The 13,815-nt window shown below is 43.5% G+C and overlaps 1 protein-coding gene across 1 annotated transcript in view; it reads left to right on the top strand.

Annotated features, from left to right (window-relative positions):
• The window catches only part of LOC125759100 (cytochrome P450 3A29-like), a 40,123-nt gene extending 27,272 nt beyond the window's left edge, over window positions 1–12,851 (top strand). Inside the window, exons 4-6 of the mRNA XM_049417373.1 lie at window positions 7,216–7,424; window positions 11,702–11,900; window positions 12,010–12,851. Coding sequence (XP_049273330.1) covers window positions 7,216–7,424; window positions 11,702–11,900; window positions 12,010–12,851 — 1,250 coding nt within the window. The remainder of the gene's footprint in view (window positions 1–7,215; window positions 7,425–11,701; window positions 11,901–12,009) is intronic.
• The last annotated feature ends 964 nt before the right edge of the window (window positions 12,852–13,815 follow it).

The following is a 13,815-nucleotide window of genomic DNA, read 5'->3' on the forward strand; positions in this document are numbered from 1 at the left end:
AGAATTAGTTGATAATGACCTAGCTTGAGTTTCAGCACCCCTATACGTAGAAAAAACTCTAGTTTCTTGCAGAGTGCATCTAGGAGCTATCTAAATATCTAAATGCCTTCAACTATAATAACTTTACTTAAACACAATAAGATAACACAGAATTGACTAGAGTAACAAAAAAGTATTTCAAGTAAGTGGGCCTTGATCGACAACATATATTTACTTAAACACAATAAGATAACACAGAATTGACTAGAGTAACAAAGAAGTACTGCAAGTGAGTGTGCCTTGATCAGCGTCATATACGTAGCCTTGGAAACAGACGAAGGGCTTGAGGTGTGCTTCCTGCCTGTTTCTGGCACTTAATTTGCAATATATGCGTAGAATACACAGTGAAAAAAATGTGTTCTATATCATGAGCTGTATAGTGCGCGTAGGTACTATGATTTATCACAAATGTATGACTAAACTACATACCCTCTATATTAGTAGGCCTGAAGTTTGAGGACGCAGCTTTTCTGTAGGTAGTGGCTAATAAAATTTCAAAACATGGGTATCAGGTGTGCATGAACGACAAGTGATATGCTAATGTAATGCCCTAACAAATAAGACTTTTCATAGTACATGCATCAGAAATAATATGATGACTGTGTATGTTATACTCTGAGGAAAACTACAACATGAACAATGAATATGTATATATGAACACATGCACACACACATACATACAGTTGTTATTGCACATGATGTCTGCCACAGATTCCAATGCTAGTGTACCTGCAACTCAGGTATCCTCAAAAGAGAGAGCATTGAAAAGTATGTGAACATAAAACAAACTTAAATGTCTCTAAAGTTTGTGAAAATTCAGCTAGCCAGCAGCCTTATCTACCCAGCCTAACAATGTAACAAAAACACACGAACGAAATAAAACTGCACAAAAAAAAAACATAAGTTAGGCGTTGTCCTTGAGCTTGTCGAGAATCTTCAGCAGTTTACTGCTTGCCCAGCAACGTCGAAAACTCTCTTCCTTGAGCAGCAAACTTTGAATTAGTCCCAATGTTTGGGCGAAAGCGGACGGGTAGGTACCATTCTTTATCTAATGTTCGGTCAAACACAAGAAAAGTGCCGTTTCAAGCGTGCAGTCATCTTTCAGGGTAACACGCTCGTCCTCAGCACAAAAAATAAGCTCCAAACAATCATCGGCCCTGGCAACCCATGGACATCTGCAAGATACTGAAAAAAAAGTAATAAAAACTTATATGTTTTATGTTCTGCACACGACATCTTTATACAAAAAGCTAACAATTCAGAGGTAGTGGATGGATGAGCGCTTGCACTAAAACATTGCAAGCTTTAGAGCAAAACCGTGCATAAATTGAGATTTTTATGGGCGTGCTTTATGCCACAGTAAATAAAGCAGTTTCAGCAACCCCGATATGTAGCTGCTTGAAACCCTGATATGAGTGCCACTGCTTGAAATTTTGCTAATGAATTCAAAGCAGCCACATTTACAATGTCAGATCTCACAAGTGTATAAACAAGAGTTTCTTTGTGTTTCGCACGCAATGTTCATATCATATATCTGTTCCATGAAAATTGGTAAAACAGCAGCCAAATGAGTGTACTGAGACCATAAGTTATGGAAAGCAGAGCCTTGGCTTGCTTCAATAGTAGGCTGAAATGGAGGCCTGAAGCCGCTTCTAAATGATGACATATCACAGGTGGTGACAGATGGCATGTGTGTTGGGCATGTCCTTTTACACTAAACTTGAGTGCTGTAGTGCCACGCTCACAGGGCAAACCTGGAAATACCTTGTTTCTCTTTCTGTTGGGAAATGGAAGTACCACAGGACAATCAAAAAGGCTCGAATAGATTGCCTACATTGACTTACATGATTGCTTATGTGTGTACGCCTTTGTGCATACAGATGTACTTGAACTATCTTAAACTATTTTAAACAAAGGAATTGACTGGGCCCTATTTAATGGCAGAAAAGGAACTCTGCTACAAACAAGGTGGACGTACCGACAGAGTCCACATTGAAAAAACTAAGGGCCATGTCCACCGTAGGATACATAGCAGTTCCCAGTCATCATGTAAGGCAACTACGCATGTAAGGTGGCTACACATAGGCTAGTATCAATATTCTTTGCAGCACAAAGGAAACAAACTTCAATTCCACATGGATGTTCTAATACTGAAATTTGACACATAATCTTTCGTTGAGTGAATGATACAAATTACATTCAAAGTCAATGTCAGAGTACTTTAGCAGACTCAATGGGCCCACTTTGTGTAAACAGATGCATGCAGTGAATGTAGCTGTTGTATATAGACTAATATCACAACTTTCCAGGTCCTTTCGGCTGTCAATGCACATGTCTGAGAGTGGTGCCACCACCTGCTTATTGAATATTGTCTTTCTTTCATTGAAATTAAAGCTCTTTTGCAGAAAAACATTCTTCTATTCAAAAGTATTTTGTGTTTGCATACAGCATAATTGGGCCTAAAATTACCCTGACTATCTCCTTTCGACGAGGTCTTGACAAACATGTATTTGTCGTCTGTTCAGACATAGAATGGCTTTTTTTTCATATGCTGCGCCAAAAATTGCTGCATAATTGTGACAAAATTGTCGTGCGAAAGAAAATTATTCAATGGAATGAGCTAGCTATAGACTTAATTGTAATTTATCAGGTGTCCACCAGAAAAAATATCTAAGTTATATCTGTTGCAGTACCTAAACGCAGATAAATGGTTACATTGTTTACGAACGTTTTACGATAGTAAAACGTTCGTAAACATGTTTTACGATAGTCATGCACGCACAATACTGATTCCGTTTTTGAGCAATATATGAGAGATAGATCCGCTTCAGGTGCACAATTGTAGATGCTGCTTGATATCGTTCTTGATTCGCGAACCACATAATAGTGAGCAACAGTGTTTCGCTTTCTGACAATTTGCGACCTTCATGCATTTCGAAGAAAAGGTCCGAGCGAGAGGCTCTTCCGATGCGCCTTTCACAGATCTATAGAGACTCGTTAGGAGCGGTGCTTTGTTTCTAACAGCAAAACACAAGAGTGGGAGCATCGAAATAAACTCAACCAGTCGCGCATGGTTCACGGGGCAGTGCCCGCAGTAGGATCACCAGGCAACTTGATGTGGCACGCCTGGTTCCCCTGGCTGGCGGCTGTACGCGAGCAATCTGGTGCACTCACACTGACATCGCACTCACACGTGCCATCATAACTGCACGCTCCTCTCTCAATGCCTTTGACGTCGGTGGAGGTGTACATCCCACGCAGCAGGGCCTGATCGGCACTGCCGAAACGTTGAAGCACGCCAAGACGATCGCGGGACCGAATTCTCAACGAAAACAGAGAGACCACGCAAGGAGCGGGCGCAAAAGAGACAGACACCGCTCGACGCGCTTGGGAGAGAGAACTGTAGGGGGAATAGTAAGCAGCGTGAGCAGGGAGAGAACGCGATCAAAGGTGAAAACTTCCTTCGCACGTTGAGTTTGTAGACGATCGGCCAAGGTCAGGGAGGCGCTGGCTGTATCAGCTGTATCTCGAGTTCACCGGCCGCATTCTGCGCCAACACAGGAAACACTACACGACGTGAACGTGGACTTCGAGCCTTGAGCCACGGCCGCTGGATAAAGAGCGCTTTCTATCCAACGGCCGTGCTTGAGCACGCTCGCTCGGCGCTGTTGATATATAAGTTTCTCTCTCGCTTCTCGCCGCGGCGCCGATCTCAATTTCCCGCATAAAACAACGGGCCCTGTATAAGCGTTGCGTCCGCTCGAGACATTTTCGCGTCAGTGAACACCAGGCTCCATATAAGCGTTGCGTCTGCTCGCGGCCGCATATAGCGGGCCCAGCCCGTCACCGCAGAATTTGTCACGCTTAATGGCGATTGAAGGGCCGCTTATATGGAGTACCTTGAGGTGGAATAAAAATGGGCCGTTTATGTGCCGGACGTTATACGGGACTTGAATAAGAGTGTAGGGGCTGGTTGTATTCCGCGCATTTCTCTATCACCTGATTGATAGTATGAATATGGTCTATTGTTGAGAAGCCTGGTCGTTGAGAATTCTGCCTGGTCCTTTGGTTCATCGAACTCTAATGTCGTATTAATTCTGTTCGCAATTACTTTTGTAAATAGCTTGTAGACAACGGACAGTAAGCTGATGGGCCTGTAATTTTTCAGGTCCTTGACATCCCCTTTCTTATCGATCAAGATGATGCTGGCATTCTTCCAAGATTCTGGTATCCTCTCCGTCGAGAGACACTTCGTATACAGGATGGCCAGTTTTTCTAACATAATCCCTCCATCGTCTTTCAACTGGCCTGACGTTACCTGATCCTCACCAGCGGCTTTGCCTCTTTGCATTCCCTTTAGGGCTTTCTTTACCTCTCCTGTCAATACTGGTGTGATGTCAGATTCTTCTGGGCTATTACTGCTTCTTACGTTATCACCTTGACTGTCTCTGCTGCTGTACAGATATCTGTAGAACTCATCCGCTACCTCAACTATTCTCTCCATATTGTTTGTGACATTGCCTTCCTTGCCCCGTAATGCATACATCTGATTTTTGCCTATGCACAGTTTTGTCTTCATAGCTTTGAGGCTTCTTCCGTTTTTTAGAGCATGCTCAATTGTCTCGATATTATACTTTCTTATGTCGGCTATTTGACGCCTATTGATTAACTTCGAAAGCTCCGCCGGCTCTATTTTTTCTGTTGCATTTGAGGCTTTCATGGCTTGACATTTCTTAATGCGGTTTTTCGTCTCTTGGGATAACTTGCTAGCGTCCTGTCTAACGACTGTACCCCCAACTTCCACTGCACACTCCTTAATGATACTAGTGAGATTGTCATTCATTGCATCAACGCTAAGGTCGGTTTTCCTCGACTAAAGCCGCGTACCTATTCTGAAGTGAAACTCTAAATTTCTGTGCTTTCCCTCTCAGAGCTAGTTCATGAATCGGCTTCTTGCGAATCAGTTTGTGCCGTTCCTTCCTCAAGTCTAGTTGATTTCTAGAACTTACCATTCTATGGTCACTGCATCGGATCTTGTTAACCACTTCCACATCCTGTACAATGCTCGGGGGGCGCACATTATGAAGTCTATTTCATTTTTATTTTCGCCATTAGGACTCTTCCACGTCCACTTAAGAGTAGCTCGTTTTCTGTAGAAGGTATTCAAGATCCGTAAATTATTGCGTTTTGCGAACTCTACTAGTAACTCCCCTCTGGTGTTTCTAGAACCGATGCCATATTCCCCAACTGCATAATTTCCAGCCTGCTTCTTGCCTACCTTTGCATTAAAGTCGCCCATCAGTACATTATATATTTTGAATTAAAGTCGAGTACTGAACTGGATACGGAAAGTAGAAGAGTAGGTCTTGAAATGAATATGCATAAAACTAAAGTAATATGGAACAATCTTGGCACAGAACAGCGCTTTGCGATAGGTGGCGAGACACTAGAAGTTGTAAAGGAGTACGTCTACTTAGGACAAGTAGTAACCGCGGAGCCGAACCATGAGAGTGGAATAACTAGAGGAATAAGGATGGGATGGGGCTCATTCGGCAAGCATTATCAAATCATGAATGGTGGTCTACCACTATCCCTCAAGAGGAAGGTATATAACAGCTGCATCTTACCGGTACTTACCTATGGAGCAAAAACCTGGAGACTTACAAAGAGGGTTCAACTTAAATTGAGCACGACGCAGCGAGTGATGGAAAGGAAAATGATAGGTGTAACCTTAAGAGACAGAAGAGAGCAGAGTGGTTCGGGGAACAAACGAGGGTTAAGGATATCATAGTTGAAATCAAGAAGAAGAAATGGATATGGGCCGGGCATCTAGCACGTCGGCAGGATAACCGGTGGTCATTAAGGGTAACTGACTGGATTCTAAGAGAAGGCAAACGCGTGAGGGGGAGACAGAAACTTAGGTGGGTAGATGAGATTAAGAAGTTTGTAGGTATAACGTGGCAGCAGAAAGCACAAGGCCGGGTTGATTGCGGAACATGGGAGAGGCCATTGCCCTGCAGTGGTCGTAGAGAGGCTGGTGGTGATTATGTACGTCTTCCAACTACCCATAATCATGGTACCCAATCGCGTTTTTTGGAGTCTGGAGCTGTATCTTGTGCCATCTGCATTCGTATACTCTTTTATTTTCTTGAAACACGTAATACCGAAAGTATTTTTGATGCGCATTGCAGTTCTATTAAACGCAGACACTATTGTCCTGTTTCTTGAAAAGTGGTTTCAAGCTATTTAGGAATTGTTCGCGCATTACTCTGACGAAGGCTGGTCCGCCAGCTGAAAACTTTCAGTAACAATGCTTCCGAGAAGGTTTCGTCATACCTCCATTCCATATATGTATATGTATTCTCACAAAGGTCGTGCCATGGCCGACACGTAAACCAGGAAAAATGTGCGATTTTCGTAAGTGTGCTCCTTCATGTCTTGGACATGTCCTCTGGACCTCCAGGACTTTCTTTTCAATAAAGCAGCCAGCAACAGAAGGATAGTGCATTGCCGATCCTAGGTATTATTGTTTTTTTATATTATAACGATTTCATATTTCACTTGTCTCGTAGGCAAAGAGAAAGCTCTTCATAGAAAAGCAGGATGATTAGTAAGCGTTTATTTGCCTACTTGCTATTGTGCAGGGAGAGGGGTGGAGAACAAAAAGGCACTAGCAGGACGTACGCTGAAATATATGTAAAGAAACAAAACAAGATGCTAGACTTGTAATAGCTGTCCTAACCCTTCAGTGAACAGTCTCGACACTAAGGTAAAATGTGAAAAATAATTCAACAAAAGAAGAAAGGAACAGTTAGCGGCACAAAACACACTGTCTTGATTAAAGGATAAAAGTGTGCTGAGAAGACCAATATGTTCAAAGTACGTGAGCAAGAAGTTTAGTGCTTTTCGCTGTTTCGATGGGGAGGTCGAGAGGCTTCCCATAGAAACAGCGAGAAGCCTTGGTTGGGCTTTTCTAGGTTGTAGTGATATTGTTGCCGGTTATCTTAATATGCTGGGCGCTCGAATAGTGCAAACATGCTTCGTATTCATCACATCACACGACACTTCACCAAGGAATCCTACTCCGCAGTGTTGTTTCGCGCATGAAATTGAAACGCGGCTGTAAACAACGACTACTTGTGGTGCACTGTAAAAATTCCCTTTCCCATGCTGCAGGAGAGAAGTGGAGAAGAGTCCGCTCAGTGTTCAACGCCTGCTTCACCGCTGGAAAAGTGAAGACGCTCTGTCGCAGTATCGACGGCACTGTGATGCGCCTTGTCCTAAAATTTCACGATGCTAGCCGTTTTGGTGACGTCATCGACGCCCATGAAGCCGCTCGTTGTATGGTATTGGAAACGTTGACAAGGACTGTGCTTGGACGACAGGTGGGTTACTGACTACACCTATAATCGCGAATGGAAAGACCACAGCACTGAAATCGGTTGTGATTTCTTTATTGGCCGACACTGTGCCCACGAAAACGAACAACGCATAGTACAATAATAGCTGCAAGCATGATCGCCTGTTTTTGTGACTGGCAATCGGGCGAGTCCAGATAAGAAAGAACAGGTGGTCCTGGTCACCATTAACGACTTTGATGCAACTTACTTTAGATGCACGTTTGAAACTACGAACTTAGTTTTGTGAGAAAAAAACGTTGTTTTGCTAGAAAATTACACTGTTTGGCCGCCGAGAACACTTTCCACCAATTTCTCGCTTTCTGAATTTCACCGCACTTAGGGAAAGAAGTTTGCACATTTCTTGTTCGCAACATTTTTCCCAACCAAGAATAAATGAAGCGGTGCCTCATGAACATTTCATTTCTCTTTTTTATGGAAAGAATATCGAACAGAGTCAAAATCAAAGGTAAATGGCCCACATAAGATGAAATTATGGAATTCCTTGCTTTATACGAATGAAAGGAAAAATGATAAATCCGGTAGATATCGACTTTGGTATTTGTGCTTTCCTTCACCAAATCGATTTTTTTTGCTGTTTTGCCACGTACCCTTGCACATTGCTTGCTATAAAAATGTGCTCAAGCATACCTGGTTTATCAAAAACATCAAAGATTGATTTATTTATTTATTTATTTATTTATTTATTTGAACTTACTGCTAGCCTCACATTTGAGGCTGTTGCAGGAAAGGGGGTAAAATACATAGTCAAAAGAAGCAATTTAGGGTAGGCGCATACATATTTTGAATTCAACTGGATAGTACATATGCTCTCCGCCTTAATTGCACAACGCTACAAGATGAGAACAATAATAAAACGGAATGTTACAAGGTAATACACATATGCAAAAGAACACCGTTCAAGTAGGGGCGCACATCAGTCGAATTGAACTGTCGGTACATACATTGCATTAATTTACAAATCTACAAGAATGAGAGAAACAGCGATGAACAGCGTGTTACAAGCTTAGCGCACGAAAAAAATATTAAAAAGAAATTATAGATAAATTAGACATTTTATTGCACTAGAGACAAGGCTCGGCAAACGCTGACGAAATCATGAACAGTATAAAATCAAGGCAAGAAAAAAAGACATACTGTGAAGGGAAACAGATTGTCATTGCACAACGCAGCGAGCCTGCATGCCGATAGTAACTAAGAAGCATTATTTGAAATCTTAGCAATAAAAGCTTCGAGTGTTGTGCACTCGACAGCATCGTTAGGCAAACTATTCCAATCTCGGATTGCTTGCGGAAAAAAAGAGTACCTGAAAATGTCGTTGTGAAATCTGTATTCAGCTAAGTGCTTGGTGTGTTTAGTTCGGGAACTGGTTGTATTTGAGGGAAGTAAATAGTTGCTCACATTGATCTTCATGCTGCCTTTGAGAAGAAGGAAAAGCATCTTAAGACGAAGTAGTCTGGCTCGATTTTGTATAGTGGGAAGATCGGCTTGCTTTAATAGTTCTGTAGGGGAGTCACGTCGGCGGTACCTATTAAAGATAAACCTAAGTGCTTTTCTTTGGACGCTCTCCAATTTTGCTATGTACTGCTTACGAAAGGGAAACCAACATATTATTGCATATTCAAGTATAGATCGAATGAGTGTCACGTATGCTAGGCGTCTAGTATCTACGGATGCGCACCTAAGCGAGCGTTTTAACGAGTACAGAACTGCCAGTGCTTTGTTAACAACATAAGTTACCTGCTTGTCCCATTTAAGATCTGATGAAATTATGAGGCCTAGATATTTGTACTCTTTCACTTTCTTTAACATCTGTCCTTCTAAATAATATGGGAAGTTCATGGGCGTTTTTTTATTCGTTACTGTCATGCAAACCGTTTTTTCAGTCGCTGACTAGCGTGAAGGTCATTTTTTTACCATTCTGCTTAAAAGAACGTTTCATTATTCATGTTCCTAAAGAGTTACCCTTTTTCTGCAAAGGCTAAGCATTTAATGCGATAGCGACATATTGGAATGTTATAGAAAGCAAAGCTCATTCATTGATGAAACCAGGCCGCTGCAGTGGTCGATGTGACTTTCGTGCTGTCGATCGTTTGAGCGCAAACCCTTCGATGAGAGTACAACACGTACACAGGTATGAGAAGTCTGCTGAAACCCTATGAAACCCTCTAGTGACCATGCCCGGCCGGTCATAGCATGCATTTCCTGCAAAAGGCATGCATGCACCCCCCCCTGCTTTTACATACATGGCCTCTCGCGCGACGGAGACGGTAGGCATGTTTCATATCTGCTTGAGCCGCTCTTGTCGTAGCGATCGCGCGCTTTCACTCGCACTTAGATCATAAGACGCGCGGAGCGATGTTATTGATTTGCATTCTGTACAGAACACAACGATGGACGGCGACGAAAAAATTTGCGCAGCTTGCACTAAGCCTTACAAGGCTGGGTCACAGCAGAGCTGTGGGCACCTGGTTAGTACTGGCTTGGCTAGGCTTTCACCCTGTCACCTATCGCTTCCCGCCCCTTACTATACTATACTGTACATGGCTATTAGTGGGTGCCCGTTTCAGATTCTGTTGTTAACCATCTGTACAGATTGGGCGGTGACTCAGCGAGTGCCGGTTCATGATGATGATGATAATTTCCGTTCTACGACGCACGGCAAACCTCGAGCTTAACAGCACTGCTGTAAAAGTGCGCTTGGAGGGTCCATGTAATTACTATGGCAATATTAAGTTGAAATGTGCCAGCCCAGTCTAGCGGCCACCGACACCACCGTTGTGCTAGAAATCGGATGCAAGTTGTAAAAAAACTTTGTCACTCAACAACAAGCTGTTAAAACAGTATCAAATGCGCAGCCAAACAGCGTCACTCGGCAAGATTTGCCTTGCGGTCCACCGCATAGCAAACATGAGTAGACGATCTGTAGCAACGGCACTCTAGGCTGCGGGCCCTCCCAATCGAAGCGGCACTGAAGCGGCGCTTCAGTTGGGGCTGAGTTCCGGTTCCTCGCGAAAACGACGTTCACAGCTTCGATTATGTAACCAATGTATTACTATAAACTTTATTATTCCGCTATTCGCCACGAAGGCCCGTATCATGCAACGAGATCAGCCAGTTCGTTGCAGTAAGCGCGTTCAGTTAAGCACTCGTGTGCTTCTTCCTCTGCTGTGGGGCCCGAAGCCCCAAGTTGGAGGGGAAACGCTTGTCTAATGTTCCGTATCTGCAGAGGTACAAGAAGAAAATTTTTGTAACAATCGGAAGGAAGGAAGAAACAAGCGGAAAGACAGGGTGGTTAGCCAGTTCTTAGACCGGCTGGCTACCCTGCGCAGGGGGAAGGGGTAAGGCGGATAAAAGATGATAGAAGAGAGATGTTACAAAAAAAAAGTAGAGCAAGAAAAGGTAAAAAAAGAGAGAAAAAAGAAAACGAAAATATGACACTCCTTAGAGTCTGTCTCTAAGACCAGTTGTCCGCAAGAAGCGCAACAATGCTTTTAAAGCCTTCTGTGCTGACATCTGCCTCAAACAAGTTTTCCGCCACGAGATGCGGTACCGCACTATGGGTTGTTAGCCAGTGCGCAGTGGGAGCATGTATTGATGCTTTCTGTTGATGTCACACTCTCGCTCCTCAGGGAACCCTGTGTAACATATGACGTGCCCATTAATGAGCCCTGTGTATGTTGCCCAGATTTACTATCCTCATTCAGGCCGATGATACACCAATTAGGTCCTTCGAATTTCTCAGTATTCGCCGAGTATGATTTGAAAAACATCAAAATATTTATCTCTTAATTTTCTTCTTACAAATTATCGAAAATTCGCTATGTCCGTACCTCTCAATTTACAGTCCTTATAAACGTGTTTCATACAAACTAACGTTTGCCTAAAATATATTATTGAGATAACGTTCACGGAACATTATTGCGTAATGCGGTCACTCGCACACCAGTTTTTACTAAAAATATTGCAGAAAATATTTACGGTGATTACTTATACCACGTTTCCAAAACGTTCCTAGAGCAGGGGTGGCGAAAACAGCGCTTAACAAAAACTTAGTTCGTGACAATTGTGAGCGACTGCAGTCTTTTGAATTGTGCTGGCCTGTAGAAAGCTAATGCGCCATCAAGAGGAAGTAGATGGATTTGCACTGAACAGAGAAAATTTGCATGTCGGTTGCTCAAAGCATAATTTTGTCACGTAGAAAATTTCATTCCTTGTGCAGCGTGTCGTCTCTTTCGTTACAGGTAGGCTGCCAGACGAACAGCAATGACGTACCACTCAAATCATTCGAAGTTATATTCCGAGAAGTCGACGACGCCTTGTTAGAGAGTGCGTTTGCCTACCCCGGTCTTTACAGCATTCTTCAGCTCCTTTATCCCTTCACATCGTTCTCCAAAGCGGTGCAGAAAGTTATGGATGACGCGTTGATTACTCTACACAAACGTAGGAGTGGCGCATGTTATCGATGCTCAAGAAGGGGTCGGAAATGTTTTGCCCACAGCTAGCGCTAACGTGCGTTTTATTGATGACCATATCTTGGTATGTAACTTAGCGATACTTATTCTAGCTGGCTACGACACAACATCTGCCTCCCTCGCTTTCCTGCTGTATCTTCTCGCCAAGCACCCGGAAGAACAGCTAAAAATACGAGCTGAAATTGTGAGTGCCCTCCGTCATAAGGAAAACTCAGATCGTCAAGCTTTTGCGGAAACTGAACGTACCGCCACCAATTTCGATGCGAAGCAAGACCTTGAACCTAAGGGATGGCAGCCCAGCGACAACGTTCCCGACTTGTCACCTCCACATGCCACAAATGATGTGGTGAGCGAAGCAGTCAGCTCGGTGCACGAAGCGTTGCATGATTTATATGGCCAGCGAGCAGATGTGCCACAGACGTCCTCGAATGCAGACGCAGTGAACAAGGAGCTCGATGAAGACGACGTCATGCAGCTCCAACGCCTCGACATGGTTGTACGAGAGGGTCTGCGCTTGTACCCAACAATTCCGATCAATGTAATGCGCGAATGCATGGAGGACACGACCATCCTGGGCCAATTCATACCAGCAGGAACGAGCATTTTTGCGCCACCGTGGCACATTCACAGGAACGCGGATATCTGGCCTGAACCGGACCGATTCCTACCGGAACGCTTCTCGCCTGAGCACCGCGACAACGTGGCATCTTCTTACTATCCATTTGGCCTCGGCCCCAGGACGTGTGTGGCACATAGGCTAGCGATGGCCACGTTGAAAACAGCGCTTTATAGGATAGTGCGAAATTTCGACATTTCCCTCGCTGAGGATTTGGCGGACCCGCTACCTGTATGCGTGCACAACATTGTTCTTAATCCCGCAGTAGCCATAAAACTTAAGGTGACGAGGACCAATATATAGCAGACCCAAAAGCACTCACCTGTGGCATAAATGCCCCTTCTACTATTGTTTACACAGCCTGTTCTTTAATCCATTGCAGTATGACCAGTTATTCGCAAGGTGTTTCTTATACCTTTGCCTCGTGCCTTGAGGCTCGTCCCTTGACTGATTCATTTACCGATGATACGTCTAATAAAACTTTTCCCATCCTCCACACGCTTGCGCGTGCTGTTGTGACTAATTTATTAATATCTCGCACTTTCACGAGAGCATTTCCGCTTCACATCACCTGCACCACTGCTACATCTCCACATTTTCATATTTTGCTTATATAGAAAAATGTGAACGAGGCAATAAACACGAATCACGCAAAATAAAAGTTTAATTACAGTGCACGCCTTCTTACTTATGTAATGCAGGATTTCTCAAGATCGTGCGCCTAATGGCTTCTTCTTGCTGGATCCAAAGCGATATGTCCGAATATGAGAAACCCTTGCTGGGCGCATTTCGATGTTGGCAAACTCATATTCGCAGGTCCCTTATGTAAGACTAAAAATAGTGCTATTATATATATCAGGCGGTACGTGGACAAGCACAGCTATTACGCCACAAAGTTACGTCGTTCAAATACGAATCACAATTCTGACAACGCATCTCCGTTCCAATGCTCATTTTAAAGTATACGGTAGTTAGGGTTAAATTCGAGTTGCTTTCGAGCCACTAAAAAAAATGTCGTCGTGATATACCTGCTCCATCACTGTTCCAGAAACTCTTTCATACCAGCATGATGCCATCTGTCCGCTTTAATCCAGCTCTTCCAACTTTACGCAGACCACATATCTTTATCTTATCACGGAATTATGGTGAAACTGGCGTTTCACCCTATCAGCTCTTCAAGGAGCTATTCGTTAGTCGAATGTCCTACTGGATAACCTTGCGTCAGAGCGAGATCACGCAAAGTTCTTGGACAATCCTAAAAATATAT

Source organism: Rhipicephalus sanguineus, chromosome 7 (genome assembly GCF_013339695.2).
Source record: "Rhipicephalus sanguineus isolate Rsan-2018 chromosome 7, BIME_Rsan_1.4, whole genome shotgun sequence".
Lineage (NCBI taxonomy): Eukaryota > Metazoa > Arthropoda > Arachnida > Ixodida > Ixodidae > Rhipicephalus > Rhipicephalus sanguineus.